At 38.9% G+C, this 22,153-nt stretch overlaps 1 protein-coding gene across 4 annotated transcripts in view; it reads right to left on the bottom strand.

Annotated features, from left to right (window-relative positions):
• Positions 1–22,153, bottom strand: part of PTCH1 (patched 1) — a 74,925-nt gene that overhangs the window by 30,126 nt on the left and 22,646 nt on the right. For all 4 annotated transcript variants that reach the window (XR_010468921.1, XM_065045807.1, XM_065045806.1 and 1 more), the window contains 10 exons: positions 14,836–15,025; positions 13,499–13,568; positions 13,295–13,386; positions 11,657–11,855; positions 10,895–11,016; positions 9,558–9,705; positions 8,567–8,698; positions 8,111–8,266; positions 7,392–7,490; positions 5,973–6,098 (listed from right to left, as the gene is read on the bottom strand). Coding sequence is in view for 3 of the 4 variants with exons in the window: in XM_065045807.1 (XP_064901879.1) it covers positions 5,973–6,098; positions 7,392–7,490; positions 8,111–8,266; positions 8,567–8,698; positions 9,558–9,705; positions 10,895–11,016; positions 11,657–11,855; positions 13,295–13,386; positions 13,499–13,568; positions 14,836–15,025 (1,334 nt within the window). In the remaining variant the exon portion in view is untranslated. The remainder of the gene's footprint in view (positions 1–5,972; positions 6,099–7,391; positions 7,491–8,110; positions 8,267–8,566; positions 8,699–9,557; positions 9,706–10,894; positions 11,017–11,656; positions 11,856–13,294; positions 13,387–13,498; positions 13,569–14,835; positions 15,026–22,153) is intronic.

The following is a 22,153-nucleotide window of genomic DNA, read 5'->3' as shown; positions in this document are numbered from 1 at the left end:
TAATAGCATTTATTTGTAATGCAGAATTGTTAGGAGCACTAGTCACCACAAAGGGAAAGCCTGGGCACAGATGGGACAGGAAGACAGTTATAAGAGTAGGAGAGACACTGGGGAAAAAAATGGTTGAGCCATCAACAGGTGAAAAACCAGCCTGAAATCCTTTTCTTTTACCCATTAGATAAGCAGTAGCCATCTCAATAGCAGCCCAGTTTCATATTAAGGAAATAATACAAACTATCAAGTGCCTCCACCTGTAAACTTTTGAAGTAACAACTGCGTGGGTTAAAACAGTCATAACGAACAAAGATGGGCTACAAAAATGAAGTAATTGACCTGATATAAATAGGCCCCCCCTTTTTCCAAAATAGCTGAATGGCTGCTTTTGATGTTGAAAAATCAGGCCTCAAAACTGAAAGGTCAAAAGATGTGATATCCAAAATCCATGTTGTAAAAATTCTTGACTTAAGTGCTAAATAAATACTATGAATCACCTAAATAATGCAAGTTTTATTTTTTTGTCTCTTTATCTGAAAATTGAAAGTACTAAACACTGAATGATTTCAACAGTTCTGAAGCTGTCAAAGTATAATAAAAAGACTAGATATTGTTTTCACTTTCCTGAGGATGAGAGAATCAACTAGTTATGTAAATATTTTCTAGTCATCTCAATCATAAATATATAGTACAAAAAAGTGGTTTTATTGGTGTTTCTCTTGTTGTCTCCAGCCTGCCTGAAGTAAGATTTTGGTCCTGCTGGTGGCTGTCTGTAGACACAACTACTAAAACAGAATTACCTATTACTTAAAGCCAAATTAGCATTAAGCCATCTTTGAGAGAAAAGATCCAATTACTATTTCATGATCTATAAATATTCACACAGAAAGTTACGTAAGATTATAGCCAAGACTTTAAAATTAAGCGATCGCCTTTTGATCCTCTCCAGAATTAACTGAATCTGTCAGAAAAACAAATGGCTGCTATTGCAAGCAAGGTGTTTGTTGGACCTAGTTCATACAACTGCTTTCTTCATTGCTGCTAAACCAGAGAAGGTTGAATAAACCATATAACATCAATAATTAGTTGTGTCTAACCAAGATCTTCTATCAACGATCAACTAAGATTTATTGAGATTTGGAAAAAATAGCTGAGGCCTGACTCAATAATTCTTGGTCCTCCCAGCATGGCTGAAAAACTAATAGAAGTCCCTCGTTCCTGCTCCAAAAACTGCAAACACGTCATGCTGTATCAGTGCCCACTGTAGATCCCAGCAACCTTGAATCTCAAATGCCACTAAACCTGAAAACTAGCACTTAAATATACAGCAGAGGTGCCATTAAAGTTACTTACATTCACCTTGGATATTTTAAGAAGCATGGAAGCTAATCCAACAACACATGGTAATTCTGCCTATTAACATGGCATCTCCTTTTAGAACAATTAGATTTTTCATGCCGGTGTTGATGTACTACTCCTGCAACTAAAATATTTTTAAACAATCCTCTCTGTTATGATTTGTACTTATATAGATTCCTAGAGCTTAACACCACACTTCCTATATATTATACACTGTCTCTCCCTCACCCACCTATCAAGCGTTTCAAGGGTGTTAACAGTTCTCAGTTTTCAGAATTAAATACAGAAAACATTGTTCTTGTATCAATTCTAATTTGTTGTACCATCAAAAAACACCCTGTCACTTGACAAGGAAAGGGAAGGAAGGGATGACTCTATCTCTGACCTGATGCATCAGCCACCGCTTCCCCTCCCAATGCCATTTAGACATCTGGTGGCCAAGAATGGGAGGGTATGAGAAATGCCATCACGGCAACACCCACAACTTGTAACAATTACATTGACAAAAAACAGTAGTAGCAGAGCTTCCAGGATACAGACTATCTGTCTGCAGCACCCAAGCTGAAAGCATGCTTAGGACTTTTGGGGATAGCACATCTTATCTCATACCTTCACAGACGAACAGGAGAGGAAAGGGCCCCAGACCTTACCCTTGAGAAGTCAACAAAGGTAAGATTAGTCCTAGAAGGGATAAATGGGGCCTACTCAAGGGTGTAAAATGAAGGCATTCAGTGAAATGAGATCAGAGAGCAGTAAAAAAAATTCCACTAATTAGAAAAAAAATTGTTGGTCGCTTTCTGAGAAACATGCTCTGCTTTTTGCATCTTTTCATAATGCACAAGCCTTAAAATATTATTGCTGGTGCAACTGTTAGGGGAGACAGAAGAATGGCAGTCTGTGCTGGAGGCGGCAAGGGAGAGGCAGCCCGGCTGGGGCCCCGCGGAAGGTATGTGCTGCTCGGTGCCATTCCTGGCAGCCCACCCAAGGAGAAGGGGTGTGCTGTATAGCCAGAGGTGATGAACAGAGGAGGAGGTCTGTCAGGAAACTTCCACCCTACTGCTGCTTATCTGCAACTCCCTCCTGACAGCCTACAGACTCAGATCCCTCCTTCCCCTCCCCTCTTCCCTTAAGCTTTTACTTTGCTTGTTAAATTCTCATGTCAGGAGCAGGGAAAGGTAAATTATGTGGGTAAAAGAAGAGGGACAAACCACTCCAGCAGAGTAAGGTAACTGAAAGAGCTTGAAAACTTACATTCTTCCTCTCCACAAGCCCACCACTACCACCTGGTAATGCACTTTTACATTTAGGAAAAAACTTGTCATTTTTTACGGTGAGGGAAAAAGTTACTTCTTAGACTTATTGGGAAAAGTTCCATGCCTGCTCATTAGTGAATTCACACCACTCCTCTGCTGTCAGGGGAGGAAGTTTCTGGTGTAAGCAAGAAGAGGGGGATGAATTTTTGTGAAGCTGTACCTTCTCTTTCCTGAGCAGAATTTATTCCATAATGGTATCCAAATAGTCTGAGGAAAAAGTTCAGCCCGGCAGTAGTTACACTTTGCTTTGATTTCCTTAACTTATATTCAAAACAAAAGGCTATGTTTAAGAATTTTCCACTGCAAACTTCAAAAACTTTCAGTGGATTTCTCTAATAACCTCCCCCACCACAATTTTAAGAAATGAAACACATCTGAAAAATAAGGACCTATTCCTTCAAAGTCCAAGCACTCTTACAGGTGATTCTTGTGACTATCTGGGGCACTTTCAGCATCTCAAAGCCCTAAGACTGTTTAAATAAGGGGCTAATAAGATCAACAAATGAAAAAAATTAAAACTATTAAAAAGGTAAAACAGTCCCTATCTGCACAGTGGAATTAATTTTAAAAAAATCACTTTCAAAAGGACTAATTTCCATTTTTTAAAACTCAGCAAGAGCTAACCCTAGCAAACTCCTAAGACAGCATCAGATTTGCAGTGTTGCGAGTTCCACAAAGTAAATGAACTCAGAGGTACCAATGAATTGCTTTAGCTGGCAGAAGAGAAGCTGGGAAAGAAGCAAGCATTGATATGCAAAATATGAGTTTCAAACTGAAAGTTGTGCTGCAGATGCAGGAAATCATTTATTCTCCCCAAGCAGCTGGGTTGTTTTACAGATACTGGGCCTCAAAAGTTATGGAAACTCTGACAATTATCTTGCAGTGTCTCAAGAAAAGTGAATGAAGAGCAAAACAAGGTCAAGAGCAATCCTTTTTTTAAGTCCATCTGTTAAAAATTCACTATCTGGATGAGAAGAAGGCAGCATCTGTGAAAAGTAAATGCAGTATTTCATTGCTTTCTAAGTCTTGCTAGGAAGCTATCAAAGACAGCAAAGACTCCTTGTTTAAACAAGCCTGAGTAAGAGGGAGAGGGAGGAAGAAGACTGTAAATAAAGAAATCTATACATAAATACAGACCACCCACCAAAATCTGCCATAGTTGTCTGATTCTGAATGCTGTGATTGATGTACCACCTGATTCTGATTTTACCTGGTGAAGCTAGGCAAAACAAGTAATAGATGTCCTTTTCTAACAACAAAGGATGTTATTTTAGTGGTTTATATCTTATATACATACCAGTTATACATATTGCTCTAGCACCAATAAATCCTCATTACAAGCGTACAGCTGCCCTTTTTTGGCACATTTTCCATCTCTTATATACATATCAGGGGTAACTTTGTGCAAGCAAAGACAAATTGCAGATGTACAAGAGAAAAGATTGAGCAACTCAAACATTAATTTCTGGACACCCAAAAGTTCCTCCACATAGATTCCATATTAATCACTGCCTTAAAAAGGACTTTGATAGTCATGTTTTTATTCTGAATAATATCAACATGTTCATACATGAATATGTTGAAATCTCACTGGAAACTTTTTATCATTTTGCTATGCAGACTGTTTTCTGAACTTTCAGTGATTCAGTCTACAGTGTGGCAAGAGGCAAAAATAAAATAGTTTAGGAAATGTATATTTAACTTATACTCAGATTACAGTAACCATTGCAGCTGTTGTCTCCACGTATGTTCCAAAGGCAACCTGTCATGTTCTGATGTGAAGACTGAGAACAGAGAAAGGCTTTCATCAGATAAGAAAGAATAATTCTGGTGGCTCCCACTCAATAGCTCAGCAGTGCGATTAGGACAAAATGACCCCTCCCTTGTTGAGTATTTCTTTTGAGATGCATTTAGGCTGAAATAACTTCTGTAAAACACAGGTACCACAAAGCCTGACAAAACAAGCCTTTGCTGATTCCTAGAGAAGATCTCCAGTATCGTGTTAACTGCTTAGGGTACATGTTGAATGTTTTAATTTAAGCCACAGATTTAGGAGACATAAATAACTTCTTCCTAAAGAAGAAGTGTTACAATTCAAAAAATATTTCACACATTGACACTCATCTTTGCCATACAATAATTCACTGTCACATCACCTGTAAGCAGAGACTATATACTGCTAATGATTCAGGATGAAGGATCTAGTTTTAGTTGCCACAGCCATCTGCTAAACAATGCAGAGAACCAATGCAGCCTTTACTTTCTCTATTATTCACTACCAGTTGCCTACTGAGAAGGAAATGGTAAACAAATTATTAAAACTTATTGGTAATGTAACTACAATTGCAAACAGTTTAACACTTTACAGCTTAATGCAGGCATACTTAAACCTCTAAAACCAGAAATAATTGCCACATATATTAAGAAAAATTGCAGCCTTTGCTTCCTCCTTGAGCCAAGGGCTCAAGGATAATGAAAAATGATTGAAGAATTGGGCTACAGCAGAAGAAAAATAAATGCTGAAAAAGTAAAGTTTGTCTGCTCTGCACCAAGGTCAGACAGTGCTATAAATTGCTTGTGCATTAAAGCAGTGCCAGGGAGAAACTCCCAAAGCTTTCTTTGAAGAGCCTTGTTTTTAGAAGAAAGCTTTCTCCAGCATCCTTAATGTTTCATATTCCTGAAGGTAAAATATTATGAACAAATACAAGGAGATGAAGAGAAAAAGGAAGAGAGAATGATACATGGTTCAGCACATAAAATTCACATTTTCTCTCAAAGCAGCTGGAACATAAACTTCTTGAAGTTTTCTCCAAGTTTGCTAAAATTGCACTGGGAGCAAGGCAGCACAAACAGCTGCAGTAATAATTAATATGGCAAATGCATATTCACTGCTGTCTTTGCACTTTGGTTACAGTTTTTAAGAGGAGCAAATTGGACAAACGTAGAATGAAAGGATTAAATTCCTACTAAGGAATATTATGGTAGAGTCTACTCCTTTTGTCTTAAGAATGCAAATCTTCCTGGAGACTTGTTTCTGCTTAGTTGAATCTTGGTTTTCACACTCAGCCCAGCTGTGATGAGGCAGGGTCTTCTTTCACCTGCTAAGAGGATGCGAGAGACTCCATGCACGAGAAACGGCAGAGGTAGAATCAAGGACAGACAGCAATTGTTGTCACCCAGCCATCACATACTGGTTCAGTGAACTGCAGCAGCACTGAACACGGACTTTGCCACTAACAGGTATCATCACTAGCCGCCCATGATGGGACCATGCTTAAGAGCTAACAAAATATCATATAAACTTACTTGGAGTGAAAATGCTCGTAAAGCAGGAATAGGAATTAAGGCAGCCATAAAGAAAGCAGTAACATTGCTGATAGATGTAAGGGCTACGCTTGCTCCTGTTCGCTTCAAACATTCACCTGTTCTGTCCTGCAAAACAAATGGGTGTCTTAGAAGTGAATAAGGTAACGTCCTGCAAATGAAGGGGTCATCCTACAGAGATAACACAGTAACAGTGAAAAATTATTACAATGAAATTCTGAATACAAGTGTGTACTTGAGAGTACATGAGAATAAACAATATACTAAATACACAGGTCAGGAGAAAAGCAGATGACACAGGAAGTGCTCATGTTTTTTGAGGGTAGAAAACGTTATCAAAGCTGGTTCCAGCTTCAGAACACAAAACTAAATTGGTACTGACACTGTAGCAAACAGATCTGTAATTAAGTGGGATGTGTTTTTTACCAGTGGAGTCACTTGGTATTCTTAGTTTTCAGACAAAATAACCATGTATTAACAGCATGCAGGCATAACACAGCTACACATCTTGAAGAAGTATGTAACAATACAAGAAAACAACCCCAAACCAGGGACCACACACAAAAAACGCAGACGTATCAAGATACACACATGACCTATTTTACAACATATGGAGGCTATAGCAGACTGAGGTTGTACTGCCTACAGGCCCAACTTGCTGGAAAGAGCACATGGAAGACATTGCTTGTACAAAACCAAATGGGCAAATATACATTGCTTTTAAATGGTTTGTAATTTGGATAAGAAACTTAGGACTGAGGGCAAAAAGGTCAATAAAAAGAAAGGATCATAAAAGCTACATCATCTTAGATTTCATAACATTAATATGTTATGCTTTGAAATGTCATGGTCAATTATAAACATCAGAAAAGAAAAACAGAAAAATACACAATATAAGTCAAATTTAAGGTCATAACAAGTAAGTAAAGGTAACAGTTGATAGAAATAAAAAGAAGCATTTGTTTTCCAAGCTATCCTCCTTCTCTTTAACAATTTTGTCTTCCCATTAAAAGCATTCTATCATTTAACTGTCAGATTCATATTTGAGTTTGTTCCTAAATTTACAATAACTTTTGCTGAAATTTTGGGCACAATTTGGATTATGTAAATTCGCCTTTATATGACAGCTATAAATTAAATTTTAAAAACAAAATAAATCTAAGACACTATTAAAAAAAAAAAGAGAGAAAAAGAATATAAACATTCCAAAACATTCTAGGATCACACATATTGCCATTGTTTCCTATTTTGACAGAAATAAGAATTTCCAGACCCTATGAAAAGCTATTGAGAAAAAAACTGGGTCTTTTTAATCCCTACTAATTAACTCTGGATACAGTTATCTTTTCCTATATGAAGCCTTTTGTTTTATCTTCCCCCGAATCCCCATTCTGTTATTACCTCAAATGGAATTCTCTTATTTTGCCCTGTTTCACTAAATGCATGTGCCAGAAGGAAAACATCATCTACACCAACTCCAAGAGCAAGAAAAGGCAAAACCTTGGGGGAGAAACAAAACAAACAAAAACCAATAAAGTTGTTTTATGATCTGCCATGCAGCTAGCCATTAAATGACTAATTAAAGCAACTTTTACATTACACTGTACACAAATCCAAGGGTAAAATGAAAATCAAAAGGATGCAATACAGCCATTAACTTTTATTCTGGAATACTGCCATATACTTGCCCTATACAACTTACAGGTAAAAAATCTCACCAAAAGTAATTGAAGGTCTGAGTAGATGAAGAACATCTGATCATAATTCAAGATACATTTAAAATATTTTCAGAATTTGAACATCCAGATATATTCAGATGTAAAGAAAAAAACTGCACCTTTTTATGTACAACTGGGTGCCTCCACTCGTATTTGGACTGAGAAAAATCAAATAACGCAGAATCTAGTAATTATACAAACTACATGATACCTTTCTTTAATATCATTTGGCAGTACAATCACTTATTTTCTACCAGCATAAGCTATGAGACAGAAGAAAGCCACATGTAAAAATCTAGAGCGAAAATACTTCTGCAGCTTTTTTCCCCTCAGAGATTCAGTTCTGTTCATTTACTAACCAAGTACTTATAACTTAACAGCAGACTTGTGTCTCTTAAATACCTGAGTTGTGGCAGCATTAAAGGAAATTCCAATCAATGAGCACAGGCCCAATCCTGCAGCCACTGAGAGTGCAACCAACAAGACTCCTGCCAGCCCCACGGCACCCTGAGACTTGGCACAGTCCCACCGCAGCATTGTTAAACAGGCGTAGGCAAGCTAAAGCAAGTGGGGGGGAAGGAGTTGGGGGAAAAAAAAGGCAAAATATTAGAATGGATCCTTCTCTAACAGCTATCTCTCCCCACCCAAAATACACATCCTTATAAACATCTCTAAACAGAACAGACACATCATAGATGCTACACAGAGGAACAGGTGACAAGCCCGAGGCAAAAGTTTACAAACTGTAGGTTTTATTTTAAATATGCCTAATGTGTTGGACTTCTGACTGGTAACAACAAAGCGTATGTTTAAGCCCTGCTCACTACCAGTGAAAATTAAATAAATGTATTTTATTACCATTAGCAAGTAGCCACTAGCTACTCTGATAACGCTGACATCAGAAAATGACTTTAGGATGTCATCCAGAGTGGTCGTAGTAAAGGAAAGCACCTTCTGAGTAGAGTTTTGTGCAACACTTTGATGAACGACCTATGAAAAGAAGAATAAAACAACAAATTCATTACCGTCTTCTACAGCACACATCTACTACTTTTGCCTTAATGTTCCTGCAAAAGCCCACGCCCTACACAGATTTTATGCTGGTACTATGGAAATGTGTTTGGGAATTACTTCTTGCAAGCTACTGATGATCAGACAAGAATTTGCATCCCTCAGGAAAAGCTACTGCATTTCCAGCCTGTTCCAAACATTTAACTTGAATCCTCTTGCAGCACAAGTTTTGCCTTTAAGCCAAGGCCAGCGGTCTCTTTCCCCCTGCCTGGCCATTTGCAGAGGTCAGAAGCAGCACAGCAGAGGTCAAAGCTTGGGACACAGAGGCCAGGCACTGTCACACAGCCTCCCCACCCAGGCTGCTGCTGGCAGAGCAGCCTGTGGCTGGCTAATGTTTTCCAGACGCATTTAGAAGAATCACGCCAACCAAAAGCTTTTGAATTCCAGCTAGTTCTTTGGTTCCTTCTCAGCCCCAGCAAAGCAAAAATGTCCCACACACCAAAGACCGAAACTTTTATGTCTTCTCTTACGTGAATAACCAAGCAGCTTCTTAATTGAAAAAAAAAAAAAAACCAAACAACCAAACACAAAAAAACCCCAAATCAACAACAAAAACAAACAAACAAAAAAACAACCAACCAACCAAAACCAAAACCAAACCAAAATGCACCACAAATAAAAAAAAAAAAGAGCTTAAAAACTGGGAGGCAATTTAAAACCAGAACTCGGTTCTGGTTTAAGCATCTTCCTTGAAAAAATACTACAAAAAGCCATGACAGAAGGCAGTGGATCTCAGCAGGATTTCAAGGTATGATATATACATTATTTTCAGTTTTACCTCAACATACATCCTCTGCCAGGCTTCCAGAATTGCTGCTGCTTTATCCTCGTTCCAGTTGATATGTGAAACATATTCATACCCCTTGAAGTGCTCATACATTTGCTTAGGAGTCATTAACTGAAACATGGTTTGTAAAGCCTGGGCACTGCAACATGGAGAGAAGGGAGAAGAGCAAGAGGCATAAAATGAGCATTTTGAGGAAATTATTTTAATGGCATCAAGGCCTAAATAAGACCTTAATAGAGTTCTTGATGTTATAGGGCACATCTTTGTATTCAAATTGAAGAGAGTATAATTATTTTACTGTGTATCTGGTGCAGCTGTACTGGTCTACACACCATTGGGGCTCAATCTGGTTTCACTGAAGTTAATGAGAGTTTTACCATTATTTTCAACAGGATCTGTTTCAGAAGCAAAGAACATAACTCTACAAATCACTAAAGATCATGATTAACAGGTAGATTACTGTGAGGATGCCACAGGAACAGTTATTTCTATGAGATCTTGTAAATGCTGTTGGCCATTTGTCATTTGAAGACCTTGGTCTTTTTCATCCCCTGGTAAAAAATGCCAGATTAAACTCCTGATGCCTGACAAACTGCAACAAGCACACAATTGCAACAACTACCCACCCTGAATTTCCACAGTATCCAACTGTATCCAGTAATTTTAGAAACTTAAGGAACTATTTTATTTTTCACTAAAAATATATTCTTTGACTACTTGCTGAAAGACTTATCAATTTAGTGTGAATGTTAAAAAGTTCAAAATTAACGTTAAAAAGTTCAAAATTAATATTAAAAGTTCTCTGTATTAAATACAGAAGAATTACGCTTTATTTAGTTTAGTATGGCCTACGTTTTTCAGAACAGTTCTATTTCACCGTTTTTTCCCAGCAATGAAGTCCGGTGTTCCATGACTTCTTCAAGCGTCCAAAAACAAATGGGTTTGGTTTATTACTCAAAACTGTATTCAAGATGTAGGGACATAAAAATAGACTTTTCTCTGTATTGATCCTGAACAAAGAGTTCAGTGGGGATTTTGGAATTCTGAGAGATGTCAAATGAGTGAGCACACAAGCCAAGACATTTTTTGCCTTTTTTCCTCTGATTGTATTTCAAAACATGATCTAAGCTGTTCAGTGCTCTAAACACTGTTCTAAAAAACAAAGTTACAAAATCACTCTTTTAAATTCTGTTCTCTTGAGGCATGTCCTCCTCAACTTGGGCTCATACTACACACAAAGAGCAGATTTTGCATGATCCTCTCCCTGTGTCCTGAAAACCAAACTCTAACAAAAAAAACTTTTCAGTTTCCATTAAACACTTGTTTACCTGACAAGTTTACCAGAACTGTTCTTGACTGTACCACCTACAATCAACTCCTCTTGCCAATGCATGTATTTTCTTGACAGTCCATAGCATCCGCCACTCAAAACAAGCGCTACATCAAGAGGCTAGAAAAAGTTGTAGAGAAGCAATTAATCAGTTTCCTAACTTCAGACAAACTCATCCCCTAATTCAACACCCAGTGTACTAGAATAATGGATATTATAGACAATCTAGGAGGTTTACAAAGATAAATGTGTTCAACAAACCAAGCTGAACAAATCAGCTGGACACTTGTTGACCAGATAGCAATTCCTCCAAAGCCTGATGTGATTGATAAAGAGATACATAAAACTGGGGCCCGTGACTTCAAATTCTTCACAAAAATCAACAGAACTGGTGCTAGTTGAAGGAAGGATTTGCTGCATGTTGTGAGTGTAGAGCAGCAGCACTATCCCAGCAATGGCTATGTCTGTCCAAGGCATCAGGTTTGCTGAAATGCCACATCACTGCCTTGCCACAGCCAGCCAGTAGCCGACAACCATACTCTTGACTCTAAATACACAGGATTAAGCATTGCATCACAGAATGAGGAGAAGTTCGTCAGTGTGGGCTAACAGCATATAACAGAAACAGAAAAATGACACTGCTCAAGAACAGAGACTATGTTGCTTGGAAGAAAATGGTTTACCTTCTTCTCTCCCCTCCGACCTCCCCTCAAGCCCTGGCCTCCCTTGAAAAGATATGCACGAAGACAAGCAAACTTACTTTGGTGGAATTTTTATTGGGAGCTGTGATTGGGCAATCGGGATCAGCAGGATTCAGGCAGGGTCGATCCATATAACCATGACCAACCTCTGCTTTATTCAGCATTTCTTCCCAGCTCTCCACTTGGTAGTTTATTTTCTTTAACTCTTCCAAGAATTCTAAGGGGTCAAAGTTGATCCACTGCAAAGGAGGCTTCCCTCTGCAAGAGAAACCAGGAGAAAATGACACACACAAAAAAGACAAAAGAAGTACTGAATCAAAAATACAAAATCATATTTGCACAAATAATGCAGTTATTTTCTGCTACAAGTTAAAACTTTTTCTGGTAAGGTTGTTTCATGAAATGTAAGGCATGTTTTAATTAAGATTAGTTTGTTTACTTTTCTTGCAGCCCATTTGTAATTTTAACAAAAATACTCGGTTCTTACAAAGTTGTTGTATAAAATGGAATACTCACAGGTTAAAAATATTTCCATTTAAACGCAAAGGAAAACAAATCATCAAGCACCTAAATAACAAAAAAGCAGCCAACTGCTCCTTCAAAGAATCAGGGGGGAGGGGAGAGCGAGAGAGAGGGGGCTGAGGAAAGAAAGACTTTCTCATAGTATCAGATTACTTCTTGCTAGTCTAATAATCATCTTGCAAATGTAATCAATCAATATAGCTGATCTTTGTTTATCTGTAACAATACTGCACTCCTTCAAATGCCCTGGCAGCTTGACTATCAACCATTAAGCTTTCCCGCTACCATGGCTGTCACCACTATCACTGTCACGTCTCCCACCCCCCACTTCTAAATTTGTGATGTTGACAGACTAGAAAGGCTTTTGGCTGCCTCATTCTGTGGTTCAAACCACACTGTATCTGCTTAACCAGGCTTAAGTCATTATTCCGAATCTCCCAACCAGAAAACACAAACCCCCTTATTTCCCCATCTAAAACTGTACACTAAAGGTTAGGAGATGGCCATTGCGAATTGCTTTTACAGAGACATGCAAACCAGGACAGAAACAATAACTCAAATGCTAACTCTTGCATAATTAACAGAAAATGCCTGCACAGATTAACAATTAACTCTTTAAAGGATTCAAGGGCATATAATATCACACTTGTAAACTGGGAGAAACGACCCATAAAAGATACTATATGGTTTATTTAATGATCTCACAAGCAAAGGATTTGTTCTTTATTCCTTAGGAAGACTTGAGATTTAAATCAAGGCATTTTTCTTAGGAATAAAATTCCAAGCCAATGTTTTTGTATTTTATGGGAAAAACACAACAAAAGCCAAAAAAACAAGCCAAACCAACACCAGAAACAAGTTAATTTCAGGAAGAAAAAAAAAGGGCATAAAATTCCTAAAGCTTGAATTCAGAACTTACATATTATTTTGCATGCTAGCAGAATGGGAAAAATAACATGGGATTTAAACTGACACCTACAATTCACTTCTTAGAAAAAGGAAAATCTTTGTTCAGTGAAGAAAAATCAATGCATGTTTTCTGTAGAGACACTACACTTTATCTTTTATTTTTCTGTTAAACCAGAATCTGACCAAACAATAGGAATACAAATGAAAAATCATACAGTTATACAACTAAAATCAGTCAGACCCGAAAGTTATAAAAACATGCTTACAATAGGTAGGCAGTTCCCGACTGTAGCTTTGCTCCCTCCCAGAAGCAGTCCAAAGGAGTGATAATTAAGCAAGGATAAAGATATTCTATGATCTGTCAAAATCAGAAAGGGGAAAAACACAGTAACATTAGAATGTAATTCAAGTTGCACAAGCTGTATTGTAAGAATACACAAATCTTATAATTAAATGCCTGCTACCCATACCTGGTCCATGTAACCTGCTTCTGTGATGAGCTCTCCTGATTTATAACACAAATGTTCCAATTTCCACTGTCTGTAAGAAATATAGAGAACATTTTTTTTCTTTCACAATTACTGAAAAGTTATTTCTAAAATGTAACATACCTATAAAATTGCAATTCATAGACACATATTAGCCTCAAACACCAAATAATTGAGAAAGGCAAATATTATTCAGCATAGATATACCCAAAAAAAGCAAAGGCCTTTCTTTTTGTAGTTACAGACTAGACAATTGTTTCAGTTATTCTAATTTTCTCTGTAAAACTCATTAAAAGTAATGGAGGTCCTTTTGGATGAACAGGCTAGTCAACAGGTTTAAGGGACAGAAATACATTTTTGTATAAATGGGACCACTTGTGACTTAACATGTCACTCGGAGACGCAAGTGAGGGAGAAGCCAGTTCCAGTTCAGAGGATTAGAATATCCCCAGCTGACCCAGACACACAGGAGAAAAGAAACCATTAGGAATTCTGCCTTCCTTTTTCAGCTATGTTACAACCTCTGCTGCCATGGCTTCTAATGCCTTAGACAAGGCAGGAGCTGGGCAAATGATAACCGGAGCCTTGGCATTAGTTCACTTAGGCTTCAGTTGAAAAGATATGCTGAAAGACAGGGGGCGTCGCACCTTGCAGGCAGCACCCCGTGGCACACCATCCTGTTAGCAGTAACCCTGGAGAAGGCAGTTTTCAGGGAGACATCTCACTAGCCCAAAACTGATACCTTCTTAAGATGAACCTTTGTTATTCTTTTGTTGGATAAGACACAACTCCCAACCTTCAGTACTGCACACAGCCACTCTGAAGGCCATCTCTGTTTGTTATTCCACGCACCGCCATTTCTCACATCTGCATTTCCCTTTACATCCAAACTATTGGAAGGATAGTGACTTGTGCCTATGCTCAGTCATTATGTACCTCATGATGGTGTCGGCAAGTGAATTCAACTCTAATATGGACGGATTTGCAGCATTAGGAATCCCATCCCTAACATCCTATGTTTAAGAGCACAGACATCGCTGATGTACCAAGACAAATGCTGGGATACTATAGCACTGCTCATCAGGGTGCACTCAAAATCTCTTCCAACACCACTTAATCTATCTTATTTGTTAAAAGCCAACTTGTCACTGCTATCATGCCACCATGTCAAGTATCAGAAACCAGTGGCCTTCATATCAAAACGCAGTCCTAAGGGAAAGGTTCTGAAGTGCTAACCATTTCAAAATACAGAGAGGGAAGTGTGCACCCACTTTTTAGCTGTCACAGATGAACAGGAAAATTTCTGCTTTTCCCCTTACCTGTTGTACATATAGACATGTACTCTGCTGGCTTGAAGTGCAGAGTCAAGATGCTGTCGGAGTGCTTCTGTGGTTAGTACATTAGCACCATCTTCCTGTGGAGTCTGGATCATGAGCTGGGGGTTGAACATGGCCTCTTCTCCAATCTTCTGCCGTGTATAATTTAACTCCCGACTCACTCGTCCACCAACTGATGGATAAATATCAACAGCCTTGTATTAGCCAGTAACTGCTTAGTCTGGATTGACGTGATGAGCACTTCCTAGTGAGAAAAACTTCACCATGTGCATGGACTATTCTGTCCCAAACTGATTACAATTTAGCTCTCGAACTAATAACTTTATTTTAATAACCCGCAGTAAAAAACATATTCCTCATCAAAACACCATTGCCTCTACTGCACTAAAACATTGATGCATAAACTGGAGCCTCGAACAGTTTTTTTCTTTATTTTAACCAATATCCCCTTTGTAAAAATTAAAAAAAAAAAAAAAAAAAAAGAAAAAGCCTTTCCTTGCAAATCAGACCAAATACTATGTTACAATTTTTTACACATGTATAAACAGTCTGCTTCAATAGCACATTTCAAGTTAAATGACTCTAATTTACACTCTTCTGCTAAACAGTTTAGCAAAGGCAGAAGGAGAATGCTTCTCTTCAGTTAAAAAAGGGAGGAGGGAAGGAGTAAGTGAGCATGAGTACTTCTTTCAACCTTACATTAAAAAAAAAAGAAAATAAAAGAAAATAACAAGTTCATATAAAGAGATGCGGTTTTGAGTGTAGCAGAAAGGACTGTCTACAGCTAATTTATCCCAGTGCATCCAGTACCTGCATAACATGTTGTGATTCAGATCGTTCATAATCACCACCTGTTTTTAAACCCACGTGAGAAAGGCAGAGGGAGACTGCAAAGTCGAGAGGCTCTAGAGGGAGCCATACTCAATTTGCCTTGCCAGAAAATATTACATAAGAATGGAAAATTATCTTCCCTCCCACAAAAAAGCACTCATCTAGAGTTCATATATTTTATATCACCTCCCTTTTAGTCTCTCTAGAAAATGCACGTGGGAAGTAGGGACAATTAATTCAGCCCATTAGCTGAATCAAGACCACATCCAGATGAGGAGGACAAGAATACCACCAACATGTTGTTTCCACCCTTCACAATTTATTACCTGTATTGCTCTGCTAAGTCCAAACTACAAACCTGGTATAATTTGTTACATTTTTTTCAGTCCTAGTCAGCTTGGCACTGGTGATCTGAATTACTGCCAAAGTTTAGTTCTGCAACAGTGTGAAGAGAAATTAGGCATGTACATCTATCTGCTCCTAGGCCGAATAACGGAAGACTGATGTGTAACCAGCTGGCAGTGTGGAAGATGACATTCCCAAGCCTGGACAGGGATATATTTTTCCAATCACTTGGGTCCTCAACCCATTCGTAACCCTCCTGGGCTAGAAGGACCACCAGGCAAGAAGCTGGGCCCCTGTGTGGATAAAGCTGTCAGAATGAGACCCTCAACAATTAAACCATACAGTCATTCTGGCATGAAGCACTGCTTAATTTCTAGTTCAAGAATTCTTTGAAGAAGTGTTTCCACAATACGCTAATTTTTTTCAGCCTGTCACATGTGGCGTTACCTTCTTCACACCAAGTAACAGCGACCAGCTCACAGTAAGAAAAAAATAAAAATCAAAGTATAACTTCCTTACCTAGAGTCTGTTTATGACTTAATATCCCTCTTACTACAGTGAGAGAACATAAGATCATTGAGACAGCATTGCATAGTAAAAAAAAAAAAAAAAAAAAGGCTATTGTTAATTTTTATCAAGAATTAAACCCTAAAAATACTTTCACCCATGAGGCTCACATTGATGCTCACTTCCTCCATCAAGAAGTAGCCTATGATACACTAATAAATTTTACTTCATCTTACTGGAATATGGGGTGGGGGTGGGTAAGAGAGCAGAGTTATCGTAATCCGTATGTCTTGGAACCAGAGCTCTCTTTTGCAGTCCTTTACACTGCAAGTGCTTCCAAAGACAAAATGTCTCTCTCCCTCTTTTGTGTCTCAATGCCAGCCAAGACAATAAAGCCCCAATTTTATGAGGACTGTGGAGTCTACCACAAACTTCTGCTCCTGGTACTGTATTCTCTCCCACCCCACCCACACTTTCCTTTTGAATTTAACCAGGACTTGAACCAACAAACCATACTTCATGCAAGACAAAGGGCAGCATTCCTATCTCTGCTGAAAGTGACCAACTGTTTACTATCAACAGAAATTATTGCTTCCTAATCAAGGTCCTGTCAAACCACATTAACTTCACTGAACAAGGCAGATTTAGCTAATCAAAATCACATCACACAAGTCAGTAATCAGAACAGAAGCTATTTTCTTCCCCCTTTAACATTCAAAACAAGAATAGCAAAACCACCCAAGACGGCGGGTGCACGTTCCAGAACCCAGCAGCAGGTCTGCTCCACATTCTTCCCAAGGCATTACACCATTTAATTATTTATTTGATAGGCCCATTATGTACATTTCTTCAGCTAAATAGCATAAAGAAAACTACAAGGCAAATGTGGATACTTTATACAACATAACACTCAGGTACAAGGAACTGATAAATGTAGATTGCAGAGGAAAACTCTGCCAAAGACACATGATGTCAAAAACATAGACCAGAAGCAAGTAGATACATCAGTGGCCTTTCAACACACCACAAGTAATAAAGAGAAAAAGCGAAGGCCAAAAAAAAAAAGGCTTATACCCGTTATGTTTTCGTTTAAATTTGCAAAGATCACTGAAGGCTGTGATACCCAGAGATCTTAAGCCTCCACAACCAGCACTATCGGCTGAACATGCACTTTTTTTAGATCAAGCGCTCCTGCTGCCCTTTTTTTCCACCTCTCACCGGCTCTCTTCCCCCTGACTATCCGCAGCTGGTGCAAAAACCTAGGAGAGAGACCACTAGACATGTCACTGAATGTACCTGAAGCCTCTGGTCTCACTGTGCTAAAGGTACGCAACACTAGGCTCAACACTTGCACACTCTACAGAAAGCGATTCCTTACACTAGTAAGAAAAAAAAATACACGCATTATAGTCATCATAGGATTTCCATGCTACAGGACAAACGATGTAATGGAAAATATGACCAATTAACAAAATGCTGGCGTTCTGTGGTTTTCCTTTATGGACTCTGCTTCCCTATCTTTGGTGACAACATTTTACACTCAAAATGCTACTGACTTAAATTGTATACAGCATACAGTACCAATACTTCCCATTTTATTCCGTATCAAAGACAGATAGACCATTTCACTTTAATATCTTGGTGACAAAATCCACACATCACTCTCCTTTTCTGGTACATCAAAAGCAACTTGACAGCATTTGAGTCCTTTATTACATGATTCCTTATGATTTAGTGCCTAGGTGGCTGAGTTGGTGGCACAAATTCCCACAAGCCAAAACACTGATTTAAATAACAGATTGGTACATTGTCTCATGGCTGGTTATAACAAATGTAGCAGTTTGAACACTATCGTTACAGCAGTGTCATCAGATTCTGGGTGTCTGCCTACAAAGAATGAGATACTATGCCATCTCTACATTTTAGCTAACAAATTTTTAAAAAAGAAAAATCACAACAAAGCAATAACACTAACATCCTGGCACCATCTCTCACTTGAATATGTCAGTTTCTAATTCTCAAGAATGTGTCTGAAGGCCAGCGTTCAACACGAGACAGTTTTACTGACAGCATCTTTGTTGCTGAGTATTAATTCTTGTTAAAAACTTGTGCTTTCCACACAAGAGGAAAGTGTCTTCCCCCTCCCCCTCTCCGCAATATCCACAGGCTGCCCTCTTAGCTCTTTGCCAGAACACGTAAGATCTGCCTTGTGCAAGTCAGCTTCTTCTTCCATGAAAACATACTGGTGCTTCTCCTGAACTTTCCCACCAACCTGAACAGAAGCTGGTCAAGGTTCTAAATTCTTTGCCCTTCTGAACAGCCCGAAGAGAGCAGTAATTGTCAGTACGGACACTGGGTTGCTAAGAACTATGTAGGACCACCATGCCTCCCTCCCCCAAGAGCAATGAACAGCTGTCAGGTGGTAACAAGTTTTAGTCATCCTTAACTTGAGGCAGACCTGAACCCGTGACCTATAGGTGAAAGGCTCTAGATCCCATTACCAGGCACTGGGGTCACAGTCCCAGTGATTCAGTCATCACAGATTAAAATGCTTCAGTGCATCTCAAGAGAAGCACCCAGAAAAACAAAACTACTTGCCTCTAGTGTACCTTTGCAAAATAGTGACCAGAGATCCAGAGAATCATAGAATGTCCTGAGTTAGAAGGGACCCACAAGGATCACCTCTCTAACAACATTAGAGTGAAAACATATTTGTTTTTATTGACGCAATTTCTGACAGATTTCCTTCCACTGACTTAGTACCAATTCTGAAGTTACTGCATCACTCACCTCATGCTCATTTCCACTGCAAATGTTACTGGTTTACCTACACCCTTCTCACAATTCACATTCAAAATTTACATGGCATTACATTAACATGCTTATAAAGAACCCTGGAATCTATGATCAGGAACTGCAATTCCTTCCACACTGAGTAGTCTCAGGAGCAAGTTTGACCTCTCATACAATAAGAGATTGATCATAGATCAAGCTGTGAGTGATACCCAAAAATCTCTGCCTGTTAATTTATTGTCCGGTTGCTCAAAAGGCATGAAATATTTATTTTTCAGAGTATCTTACAATGTTTCATTTCAGGTTACTGGAATTGCATCATATAGCCTGAGGCTTTGTTATTTTTTTTCAGACATGAACACTACCTCTGTTAACCATTCAATAAGCTACCTTGTGCACAACTGTGAAACAAGGAGCTTAGTAGAGAGCAAGCTCTCTCTTAAAAGAGAACATTCCTCAGAGTCCAACACTTCAAATAAAAATGTTTGCCTAACAATGTGGAGGACAGACTTTGAGAAACCAAAGCTAAGATTTCCAGAAATACTTACTGGTTTTGGAGCCTAAGTTCTCCTGTGACAAGCCTGAGGTGTCTGAATGGAGCAAATTTTTCTAGAGAATCTCCCTTCTGAAGACTATGGGCCTTACAGGCAACAGGCGGGCAGACACACTTCTGCTGTATTTGAGCAACATTATGTTTTACATGTTTCCAGGACTTTAACTGTGTAGCATTAGAGCAATCTAGACCAACCTTTTGACAATGACAACTCGAATCAATACAACTGTACATCTAATAGCCATGTACACCTCACACAAACCATGTTTTAATTTCACCCCTCCAAAAGATGCCAACCAATACCCTTTACAATGCTTACATTACAGCCTGAGCAATAGCAAAAGCAGGCAACTTCTGCAATTTGCAATATTTGTTACCACCACAACAGGAACCAAAGAGAAACAGAAAATAAAAACCCTTAATGACTCAGTAGCCATATAAAAATGAAGAATAAGCACAATATCCCAATGTGTCTGCCTGAGACCAACCTTTACGAATTGACCCAAAAAGCAGCAGCATGCAGAGAAAGACAAGAACAGCCCAGACTTGCCTATGTGATGCACTCCATCCTGAGTGAGAGCCAGGGAAAGCTGCAGACACCTTGTCTTCTCTCCCTTCAGCACTCTCTCCCTGCTGGAATGAGAACCAGGAGGGGTCTTTGTCTTCATATGTCTCTCCCATGCATCCTACACAGCCTATCGTCCTCAGTTTTGTCTGCTGTTAAGGGCTTCCTTCCACTCCACGCCCTCACGTAGTCTCTCCTTGGGCTGTTCTCACATGCATCTTCATTAAATGCAGATACAGACATTACTTAAAAACTACAAAATGAAACTAATTTCAGTCCACTTCACTGGTACACAGATAAGCCAGTCAGCCACAGCTTTGCCTCCCTGTCAGTATGGCGTTCCAGTATTTGAAGTCTTCTACACCTGCTGCATATCTGAAGATTAGTACCTAATGACACCAAAGACAATTCCCATTTTTATTAATAAAGGAGCACAGACCTCAGGACAGCAAACACAGCAGCCAAGTACTACTCACACAGGATCAAAAACCTCCTATAAAGAAACTGAGATGAAGAGCTGAAGTTCTCTGGCAGATACGAAGATTACCCTGCCTCTTACTGGGCACAGAAAAATAATGGCTTTTTGATTTAAAGCTTCCTGTTGCTCTCTAGGGAGTTCTCCTGGATGTTTGAGCTTGTCTGTGCTGCTCTTTGTCAGCAACAGAATATAGTTTTCCTGCACACAGACAGTATTAGTTAGCATCCTGACAGAAGAGCAGAGAAGACAGCACTCTTCAGGCCTGACTGGCAGAGTACAGGGGTAAAACTGTTCGCTGGGAGGAAGTGCAGAACACTTCCCTTGAAATCTAACTTTAGTCAGTACAAGAGATTGGACTGGTTGGCATGTCTACTTCTTTAAACTTTCGGAATGTTGTCTACTTGTAGAGTCAGAACTGCTATTGGCTCACATAGCTGATCTCTGAATTTATTAACTAGCGACTGTAAGACATTATAGTGTATTTAATGTATCTGATATTCTAACAATGCTCTGGACAGCTCTCACAAACCCATCAGGATTACATTATAAAAAAGTTTTGGCTACCTGCAATTATTTTTTTCTGCTCATTTATTTAACTATGCAAAATAAAGACTTCATAGGGAGTGACTGAAGCTGAGCTACCAAAAAAAAACCACTGAGAAATGATGAGCTTACAAGAGCTAGAACACAGTGGTAAGCAGTGTCTTAAAGAGATTACATGGTCATTCAATGGGCTGTGCAACAGCTCAATGAAAAATTATCACCTTTATCATGTAATTAGACATGATCTATGCCAACACTGGACTGCAGGCAGTCAGAAATTCCATGCTGTGTCTAGGTTTTCTAGCACGGCATTTACTCTGCTGAATACACATATCTGCGTTTGTACAGCTGACATGGAACAGCGAGGGTTGTGCATGCCGAGGTTGAGACAACCTGCACTCCACCACCTCCCTTCCTCCAACACCCAGTGGACGCTCTACACTTCTTCTTCTTCTCCCCATTATAATGTCCAACAAAAGGACACTGTCTGTCCAGAATATCACCACATCCCAATGTGACGAATCAACTGACTTCAATCTTTCTTTAGCACCACTGACTTCCAGGAAAATCTAGAAGCAACATGGCCATCTCAACCAGTTCTGTCACACTGAGAATTAGAAAACACCAAGTTCTTTGGTTTTGCTTAAAAAAAAAAAAAAAAAAGAGAGAAATAAAAAGCAAATAT

The sequence above is a fragment of the Columba livia genome, chromosome Z (assembly GCF_036013475.1).
Source record: "Columba livia isolate bColLiv1 breed racing homer chromosome Z, bColLiv1.pat.W.v2, whole genome shotgun sequence".
Lineage (NCBI taxonomy): Eukaryota > Metazoa > Chordata > Aves > Columbiformes > Columbidae > Columba > Columba livia.
Note: the sequence above shows the minus strand (reverse complement) of the source record. Positions and strands in the feature narration are given on the sequence as shown.